The sequence below is a fragment of the Mercurialis annua genome, linkage group LG7 (assembly GCF_937616625.2).
Source record: "Mercurialis annua linkage group LG7, ddMerAnnu1.2, whole genome shotgun sequence".
NCBI classification, from domain to species: Eukaryota; Viridiplantae; Streptophyta; class Magnoliopsida; order Malpighiales; family Euphorbiaceae; genus Mercurialis; species Mercurialis annua.
In genome coordinates, this window is record NC_065576.1 from 7,308,776 (window position 1) to 7,319,140 (window position 10,365).

General features: G+C 34.5%; 2 protein-coding genes across 3 annotated transcripts; one reads left to right on the plus strand and one right to left on the minus strand.

Moving 5' to 3' along the window:
- Nucleotides 1-235: 235 nt before the first annotated feature.
- LOC126655854 (KH domain-containing protein HEN4) lies at nt 236-6,440 on the minus strand. 2 transcript variants are annotated; one of them, XM_050350192.2, is made up of 8 exons: nt 5,621-6,436; nt 4,930-5,361; nt 4,493-4,771; nt 3,967-4,233; nt 3,618-3,887; nt 3,454-3,503; nt 2,742-2,850; nt 236-1,939 (listed from the first exon to the last, which is right to left on the minus strand). In XM_050350192.2, the coding sequence occupies exons 1-8, from the start codon at nt 6,236-6,238 to the stop codon at nt 1,805-1,807; spliced, it is 2,160 nt and encodes a 719-aa protein (XP_050206149.1). In that variant the 5' UTR covers nt 6,239-6,436; the 3' UTR covers nt 236-1,804. The 2 variants fall into 2 exon arrangements, with proteins under 2 accessions (XP_050206149.1, XP_050206150.1); XM_050350193.2 differs by having other exon boundaries at nt 1,827-1,932; nt 5,621-6,440.
- On the plus strand, nt 521-1,303 carry LOC126655856 (lectin 7-like). Its single transcript, XM_050350194.1, has one exon. It carries the CDS (start codon nt 521-523, stop codon nt 1,301-1,303), a length of 783 nt encoding a protein of 260 aa, XP_050206151.1.
- Nucleotides 6,441-10,365: the final 3,925 nt, after the last annotated feature.

Here is a 10,365-nt window from a genome sequence, read left to right on the forward strand (position 1 = left end):
CAACGAAATTTTGTTGGGTTGTCCATAGCTAATTGTTTTTTTTTTGGCTATTTGCATGTGCATATTTCATTGTTTAGGACTTCTAACAATGATGATTTAATATCATTAATTTATGCAACTTCCTATCACATTATATTACTTGTTTATATCCAATTATTACACTTTCCTGTTTCTTGTTTTCACAGAATGAGTAGTAAATTTCCTGTTTACAAATATAATATTGATTCAATAAATCTTCCAAACAAAAAGGAGTATATTTCCAATTGATCCAGTGCATAATTACTCAGCATACCAAGTTCTGACAAACACATAACTACTAATTTTCCCCCTCTTCCCATCTGCATTTTGCATTGCCTACGTTAAAGAAACAAAGTACAGACCCATCCAGCAGCCGGCTAACCTCGGAATTTCAGAATTAACAACGAGAAACTAGTCGTTACAGCTCTTACAAAGTCCTGTATAGTGTGTATATATAGTTACAATCTTCCCTGTTCTTTCCATTCAATTCACACTTAACAATATGGCTCCTCTTAATATCTTTTCATGTATCATTTTGCTACTTATAGTTCCTTATGCGAACTCGATTGCTTTCAGTTACCAAAATTTCTATCCGAATATTGGAGGAATATCATATCAAGGTGATGCATTTGCTTCCAATGGAGTTCTCCAACTTACAAGAAATCAGATAGACAACAATCTTACTTACAGTGGAGGTCGTGTTTCGTATATTCGTCCGGTTCAAATTTGGGATTCTCAGACCGGAAAAGTTGCAGACTTCACTTCTCGCTTTTCGTTTGTTGCCAAGGATGTTCAGAATGACTTAACATCTTATGGTGACGGACTATCATTTTTTCTCGCACCAGTTGGTTCTGAAATCCCTCCGAAATCAACTGGTGGGTACCTTTCGTTGTTTAGTCCTGAAACTGCAATCAACGGGACGACACAGAATCAGGTAGTCGCAGTTGAATTCGACTCGTACAACAATCTTTGGGATCCAAACTATGATCATGTGGGGATCAATATTAACTCAATTGCTTCTGCGGCAACTGTTCGATGGACGAATGATATTTACAACGGAGCCATTGTAAATGCTTGGGTGAATTACGACTCTAATGCCAAGAACTTGAGTGTTTTTGTATCCGACGATAAAAATCCTTTCTTCACAGGGATTTACAGTCTTTCATATACAGTTGATCTCACAAAAGTACTGCCTGCATGGGTTAGAATAGGTTTCTCTGCTGCTACTGGTACAGCAGTTGAAACACATAACATACTCTCTTGGGAGTTCACTTCAACCTTATGAGATTAATGATGAGAAATATGTAATAAAAATAAATAAAATATGAGCAACAGAGGTTCATTTCGACACTCCAACTTGAGACAAGATCCAAAGAGTTCAAATTCGTAGCTTTGGAGGAAAAAAAACCTCTTCTTGTCAATTTTGGACCATCACTACTGACGTCAAATTAGCGTGTAACTGACCCAAAATTGACAAGTTTAACGATTTTTTTATTTCAAAACCGCAAATTTGAACTATTTTGATTTTTTGTTCCAAGTTGGAGGGTCGAATGAACCTTTGTTGTTAATACGAGTCAGGAATTAAATAATTCCTAAGGTGTGCTTGGTTTAATAATAAAAGAGATTCATTGATAAAATGTTGTGCCAGATTGATCTATTAGTCTCTATATTGATTCTATTCTATGATTTTGATATTAACATTAAACTACTATGCCTACATGTTATGGCTTGCTACTTCTATGTCTATCAACCAGCTGAAGACTATATAAGACAGGTGGTTTGGAAATTACTGAGGTGCTAAAATGAAGGCTTGAAGCAGGCTCTGTGCCGCTCTGGTTTGGTCGGGTGTTCCTGATATAACCACCAACCTAGCACTTTTGCTGGAAGAAGCATGGCTCACTTCAACTTTTGCACCTGAAATCTGATGAAAGCACAACTTTTAGATTAATTGCTTATATGCACAGAGAAGTTATAACCATGCATTAGAAAAGCTTAACCCGCTATAGCAAGAAGCAGGGGATTATCACTCTAAGCACCCACACAATGAAATAACTTGTGAATTAATCATAGAGCACTCAAAAGATTAATACCTATTATATGTAGCACGGAGACGGAAACATCAAAATGAAAAAATCCATAGCAGAAGGGTTTCGAAAGTGTTCCCGAAAAGGGAAAACAGAAACAAATACCGTAACACAAAACTAGAGAAGTTTTCATGCAAAATAGCTTATACTTAATATATGACAACCATATATTCTTGAAATTAAGGGGATATGGAGACAGAAAGAAAGATCTGAAAAGAACATAATCATAGTATCTAACGGAAAAATCCCTGATGTTGTCCAGGCAGTACTCAAATATGCTACAGATACAGCACATTTTCTGCTATCTGGTTCTTTTTTCTTTCCTACTTTCTTTTTTTGAGACATCATAGATAAATTATTTATATGACGACTTTTTTTGAACATCAAAAGATAGTTCAGAAGCTTATCGCACAATACATTAAGAAAACAAATTTTACCGCAATAAAGTTCAGCTATTATAGTGATTTTGATTACTCAATAAAAAGAGTGACTTTTGGCATTTGTCAAAAGCCAGCCATCTTCAGTTCAGCAACCACGGGAATGTAATATATACTACATAGTACATACATGATACTTAATCATAAGAACTATACTATTTTTTATATTTATTTTCTTGCTTGGTTTGCCTACAGATTGTACCTGTCTTAATCGAGCCAGATTGCTGCCACCTTCACCATATACAGAGCCAATAATTCGTTCAGGAACCGTAAACTCCAACATGGTATTTCCCACAACAGGAGATCTCTTCCTGCAGTACAGACTAAATAGTTAAATGCATAAGAAATTTATAAAGAGTGAGTGAACTAATCTGTTCTAAATCAAAAGTGAAGATTTTTAAAGAAACCTTCACGTCTTTCAATTGGCAGTCTTTTGCCTTTTCATGATATATCAGCACAAACTAAATTAAAAATAATGAATTTTCAAAATAATCCATATTTTAACTATTTGGATTATTTTCCTACACATGGTCCACGGATTGCCCCACTCACTACTTCATTTTCATTACTCAGTATTGTCAGGTCCCAAATGTTTTGCCAATTTGCACAACCCAGTCCTTGACTATGAAAGTAATCAAATACGTAAACATTTACTAATATGCGCATAATCGATAAAACTGATGTCTTAGCAGAGATTAGTAAACCCAAAATCAAAAGTTAGTTTCATGAGTCTGATATTAGAAATATTTTCAATGGTTTTGAAGAATATATCTGATATACTATAAGCAAAGTATCCTTGATCATAAAACTATTCTAAAAAATGGCATCACGGGTAGTTTATTACATGGAAAATTTTAAAATGAGAAAAAACAAATGGGAAAATAAATAATTATTAGTTAGTGATGTGTGCTGACCTCTCGAGTTCTGCACCCCCTCCATGAGGTATTGATCCTCTTCTCACATTCTGCAATAAGAACCAGCTTCTAAAGATAGGATTCATTGGACAGAAATCCAAATCTTTAAAGATGAATGAGAAAAGAAACATAAACTTCAAGATAAAATAGTAAAAGACAGTCACCTGCGGCAAAAACAGTGGAGGACTACCAATGTTATGGGATTGTTGAGGTTGATTTTTTCCTTGTGTTAAAGAAGATTCCTGAATACGATCAGAAGCTATGCCTAATGATGACTGCAACCTCGGTCCTCTATTAGGGGTTCTTTCACCTACCTCATAAAGCACTTCCTTGGGCAAAAAACTATTCAGAGACCTTTCGAATTCTGAACCCTGGCCAGATGTGGTTGACCAGTTGTCATGATGTTTAATGGCTGTTGTATGCTCTCTTCCAAACTTTTGCAATCAAAAGATGCAAAAAGGTCCTCAGACTGAAAAATACATTCAAAAACTGCATAACAAGACAATCTCTCACCTGTGATGACTGCAGCCCTGGTGAAGCATTGCCTAAGCTGTTGCAGAACCCAAGCTGATTCATTCCTCTTATCAAAGTAGTTTCTCGATCAGAATCAAGAGACGGTCCCGCTGACTGATGCAATCTGAGAGAAGCATTGTCCAATACACTTCCATGGAGACTCCTTGCTTTGCCCTCATTAAGCACCTCTTTGGGCAAAAGATTATTCCTGAGTTTCCCAGTAACCATAAATAGAGCATTCTGTACATTTTCATACTCACCAGTGATCTGCAAGAAGTATTAATTTTCATTTTAATTGGACAGTTGGTGACCCCAAAAGTATGTTGCTAAATTAAAATAAAATCATGCTAATTCAAGCACCAAAAGACAATTTGAATAATTTAGAAAAAAAAATTAGCCTTCGTGAGTTTTCAAAATATAACAATTGTTATACTTTTAGAGTTCTAGAATTCTTCAAGTCTACTTTATATTAACTTCAAAGTTCAAACAAAATAAGATGAAGAAAATAAGAGGGTCAAAGTTGCACCTCCACCACTACTACATCATGTTCTGATGCACAATCCAAGATCTGTTCCGCTTCCAAAATTTGTATATCAGCACCGCTTGCTTCTATCAATTCAGAATCTATGTTGCTATCCTTCCCATTCAAGCAACACACGTCAACTGATGCCACTAGGAGTCTTGCAGTTACAGTAGCACCCTTGTGCAAACCTGATGAATACCCCTTTTCAATGTTGTGCTCAATAGATCTAGCAAAGACAAGGACAACAGCATTTTGTGCAGGAGAGTACCATGACTCAAGGTCCTGCATAGGACAGCAAGCAACCACAGATCAATGAATTAAACAGAATACAACGTGATGATGTCAACCTAAACGAAACCAATAGCAATTGGAAGAATGTGACAAGCCATTGTGTGTTATGTGTAAAATTGTGCGAGTATTTGAATAGCACTAAGACTGACCTCCAATGCAGAAATGGTAACGACACGTTCACCACTCGTATTTAATGGTGCTGCAAACATGATAGAAGCACCTGATTCATTTTGTAAAGTTCTAACAATGGACCCCTTCGTGCCAATTATGCTTCCAGCAGCACCATTGGAGCAAATCAGCCTATACGAAACTTCACGCTTTGCAGTTTCCCCATCCTGATTGGGGTCTCCGCTAACATCGGAAGATAAAGAATGAGAATTAACACCATTTCCATTCATAGATGGTAGCAACGAACTAAGATGCGGGAAGAATTCCTCATGTGGATCAGACGATGACATATTGGAAGCTCTATCGCGAGGTCTGGCCAAAAGCATTGGATCTTTTCCGTAAGGTGGACAGTCATGAAGACATTCAGTTACAGCCACTAGTGCTTTCTTCACAGCCAAAATGGAACCTGTAATCTGCCACGAACCGAGAAATTTCTTTCACAGAATTTAATACAACAATCAATAAAAAATGTTTTTTATAATAAATCTTATTTTGAATAGATCAAATACAAGAATTGATCAATCTTTTCCATATTTTAAACTTCTAAACACTATAAAAGACAAAATTACATCTAATTTTCTCACATTCTCATAATCAAATCATCAAAAATAATTATTCTCCAAATTCAATCAAAATAAAAACAAAAAAACAATTAAAAAAAAGAAAAAAAACCTGAATTAATGAATCACTGATAGAAGCACAGAGTGGAGCCTGAAGAACACAAATCTGGGCCCCACTTTCTCTCTTCATTCTCGTTACATTATTTCCTGCCCGTCCAACAATGGCGCCAATCTGCGAAGTATCAGCCAAAAGACCACAATACCCTTCACTGAAGCAACTATCTACGCTTTTACCATCATGGTCACCGCCACCTTTAGCAGCTTTTCTTCTCATTCTTAAAGAACCTTCCACCTCCCACATTCTCTCACAAACCCTAATCACCGCCTCCTGCGCCACCGTCACCAGCTCCTTCTCCACCTCCTCCTCTCCGTCGCCGCCTCCGCCGTCTTCGTGACGGTTGGCTGAGTTTAATGTGATGGTTTTACCGGTTGCTGCGGGGCCTACTATCATGATCACGCGGTGGACTGAGCCTCCGACTAGCTCTTCGCAGTGGAGAATGCAGCCTGTGTCGCGACGGATTTGGGAGATTACCGAGCCGTGGTTGCCGATCAAGCCGCCGATTATTGACGTGTGGCAGACTACTCGGAATGCTACTTGTCCTGGTTGTACGACGATCGGCTGCGGCGGCGGACGTGGCCGGTCAGTACGACGGTTGTTGTGGCGTTCCATTTGGGAAACGCCGTCGTGTTTGGGGAATAAAAAGGAGGGAAATTATGTTGTTAGTACAGAACTGTACCGTACAGTTTGAGTTTGAAATGTGTAAGAAAGTGAGAGACTGAGAGTCATAAAAAAAACCTCGAACGCGGCTGTACGGATGGTAGGATCTGTTTGGTCGTTTCATATGCCTAATTTACATTAAATTTCTACTGTTTTTATTTTATTTTGGCGTTGGATGTAAATATAAAACTAGGAAAAAGGTGCATATATGTTCCTAATGTTTGGGGCAGTAGCAACTATGCCTCTAAAAGCTAAGAAAAAGCAAATAACTCCCTAACGTCTTTAAAAATGGGCAAATAAGTCCTTCTCCTGAAAGGCGTATTAACAGTGTGTGCACGGTGTCTAAATTTTGTTTACATGGCAAACATGAATCCTACATGAATTCCTAAATCTAAATCAATAAAAACCATATTTTATAGCGTTAAAGCAAAAACAAAATCGTTTAAATTAGGATTTTTAATTGATATGAATTTTGAAGTTTGGGAAATACTTATCTAGTCTTGTCTATAAAAAATTCATGGACCTATCCAATGAGATGTTAGAAAAATGAGAAGAAAGAGAAAATTATGTTAAATTTTCTAACAACTCATTGGGTAGGTGCATGGAAAATTTATAAACCGGGTCTAGGTAAGAATTTCCCTTGAAGTTTGGGGTTTTAAATTTATTGAATATATACTTAAAAAATTATAAAAAAAAGTAAGCCTTTTAAATTATAGGCCTATAATTAATATATATTTTTTCAAAAAAATACACTTTATAATTACTTTAGAAATATCACTTTTATCTTTATCTCAAACAGTGCAAAAATATCAACTCGGTCTTCAACTAAATAATAACTATCAATAAATAATATTCACAAAATAAAAAATCTTATATATAGCATATAATAAAATAAGTGTTGAATAAAATTATTTTATTATTCATATAGAATATATTTTTAATTTAATATATTTATTAAATAATAAAATTATTAATTATCTAATATGAAATCAAGTTGGCGTTCTGAAATTTATTAATTAATAAAATTATTAATTGATTGAATAATAAAAAAATTAGAAGGTCTACTATATAGTTAACAAAAGTCAAATTTAAAACTTACTTATATCGGATTATGAAAGAAATAAATGCTATTTTTTCAGTTTTTGTAAATGATTAAAAATGTAATTACGCTTGCTAATTTAGCACCCACTATATGTGAAATGGGCATGCAAAGCAAAAGAAGAGTTTGTGAATGTAATGATGGTCCTCTAATCCTGTGTTACTTTGGCATTAAGATTTGCGTGATAACCGCATAAAAACTGCATGCTATTGAATTGGTGGATTTTTTTTTTCTCTTGTACTATATTATTTTTATTTAAAAATTTCTTATATTATATTTCTTGTTCTTTTAGCCCATTTATATATTTACTTTTTTCTTGTCTCTCTATTTACAATTTTTTTATTACTCTAGTCCCATAAAAATGATCTGAAAATCGAGATTTACCAAATATAAAGACCTGAATGTAAATAACTTTAGAATAAGAATCTCTCGAACAAAACCGATAAAATAGAGGGGCCTTTGTATAGGGTTTTCCATTTTTTTTAAACATACTCATAGCAAACAAGCTAAATAGTTGAAATTATATTCTCCTCTGTCTTAATAAAATTGTCCACTTTATTATAATCACACAGTTTAAAAAACATAATAATTATTATATATTTTGGTATTTTTTTTTCTCTTATCGTATTCTTATTTAATATATATTCACTTTCGATTTATTCATAAATATTAGTTTATTAGTGGATTTTTAATAAGGATAATATAGAAAAATTAAATTTTAAAATTATTAGTTTTTAGAAGTGGAAATGAGTTTTGTAACAAAAAAAATTCTCAAAATGGATAATTCTATTGGAACAGAAAAAGCATCAATTAGCCTTAAATCACTTCCTTCCCCTTTTGAAATTCAAAGGTTCAATTTAGATCTATAAATGACAAGTTCGTTTAAATTCTTTTCATATGTTGTATATATATGTACTATTAAAAAAATTATCAAAATAAAAGTAGGCTATTAACTTAGATTTTGTATTACATAGCATATACTTTAGCGTTTTTTTCATTTTAAGCATATACTACAATTTGTATCAACCAATAGCACGAACTTTCAAATGTTTTTATTTATTAGCCCATGCCTCATTTCCGGACAGATAGAACCTACGTGGCACGCCGGAAGTCCATGTCATCTCTAGCGTGTCTTCACTATGTGACGTCGTTCTGGGCTACCTCTAATGCGCTCTATTTTAACTCAATATGGCGTTGTTTTTGTTAATTAAAATGGCGTCGTTTCAATTAACACGAGATTTTTCCCTTTTTCCCTCATCCCGCCCGACCTAATTTCTATTTCCCTCCCAAATCCCTAATAAAACCCCTATTTCTCTTCTGAAATCCCTAATTCCACAAATTCCTAATTTCCCTCTGAAAAATCCCTAATTCATATCATCCCACACTTCGTTTCTTGTTCCCAACCTTGAATGACGAAGCATAATTACGAGACAAGTAGCGTAATTAGTGTCGTTTACTCTGAAGCAACGAGTTCAGAATTCAATGTCATTCCTCAGAAGCATTGTTGCCATGACGTTGTCGCTTCTGTGTATACAGCATACACGAAAGGAAACCCTGGAAGGAGGTTTTACGGGTGCAAGTTTAGAGAGGTAAATTTTTCTATGACCTGCATTTGATAAAATTTGTGTCTGCTCTTGGATTTGATAAATTTTGGGTTTGGTCTTGTAGTTGATAAAGTTCGGGTGTGGCTATATGTTAGGGTTGTGACATTTAGGTTGATGAAGTTTGTTGTTTTGTCTAACTATTATGCATGTGATGGTTGCTTGAAGCATGATGACTGCAATGCCAGGCATTGTCAGGCTGTTCAGAAGATGCTGGAGTAACCTAGATGGTTGTTAGTTTACAGTAATGTTTGTTGATGTGCTGGTGTTTATGTTGCTGTTAGAATGTTAGTGTATTTTGGCTGTAGGATGTTTTATTCCGTTTATGTAGTAGACAACAATTAAATTTCATTGTAGAATCTTATGCAAAATGGACACAAACTGCATAACCTAAATAGCATAATCTGTATTAGTAATAGAATATAACTAATGTAATTTACAAACTGTCATTCTATCATAATCTGCTACAAGCAGGTGCAAAAAATGAACTTGTAAATCTGCAGGTGCAAAAAATGGATCTAGCAGAATCAGCAACAACCAGATTCCACAAAACTAACCTATAAACCTGCAACAAGCAGGTGAAAAAAACTGGCATTCCAGTTGCAAAATAACTGTCCTAGCAGTTACAAAAAGCCTATACAATTTCAACTAATCTAAGATTTAGTTACACTAGCTTGAGAACTAGAGGTCCCATGGTTTGGCATTCCGCGTCCAACTCCTCCATAAATTGTATAGGCTTTTTAAGGTGCAAAGATAAACATTATCAAGTGTTTAAGGTGTAAAGATAAATATTTAAGGACATACAAATTCACCATAGGCTTACTCACAATCTCAGACTCCACTTTTTAGTTTGATAATTGACAAATATCATAGGGAATTGATTTGGGGTTTTATTGCGGCTAAGGTCAAGGGTAGGTAAGAATGGATAAAGTTGGTTAAAAATTGACTTGACTATAATCAATATACAGCTCTGAAAATTGATCTAACTCGGAAATTTTATAATAATGTGAACTCAAGTATTTTTCTTTCTCGTTATTGCCTCTATTTTTTATTTTTTTCAATTTCAATTTCAATTTCGATTTTTTTTATTTTTCTTGCAATTTCTTCAAAGCCTTTTTCTTTTCATTTTCTTCAAGCTATTCAAAGCATAAGCTTCTATAATTAAGTACAATACTTGTCCACTTTCTTTATCTCAATCATCAAGTTAGATTCAATTATTTCCACAATTCATCAAAAATTAAGTCTCTCAAGTCAATTTGGGTAATAAAAGAGGTAAAAAAATTGAAAAGGTAAAATGTGTGAAAGTGTGGTGAAAATCAATAAAAAGGTTAAGACTCAAACTTGTGTAATCTAGAGGATAAAAGGGTAGGCTTTTTAAC

Coding starts and splice junctions, on each gene's coding strand:
- LOC126655856 (XM_050350194.1), top strand. CDS start 521: ATGGCTCCTCTTAATATCTTTTCATGTATCATTTTGCTACTTATAGTT.
- LOC126655854 (XM_050350192.2), bottom strand. CDS start 6,238: ATGGAACGCCACAACAACCGTCGTACTGACCGGCCACGTCCGCCGCCG. Junction 4,772..4,929: donor TTACCATTTCTGCATTGGAG/GTCAGTCTTAGT, acceptor TGTCCTATGCAG/GACCTTGAGTCATGGTACTC. Junction 2,851..3,453: donor GGGGGTGCAGAACTCGAGAG/GTCAGCACACAT, acceptor TCTGTACTGCAG/GAAGAGATCTCCTGTTGTGG.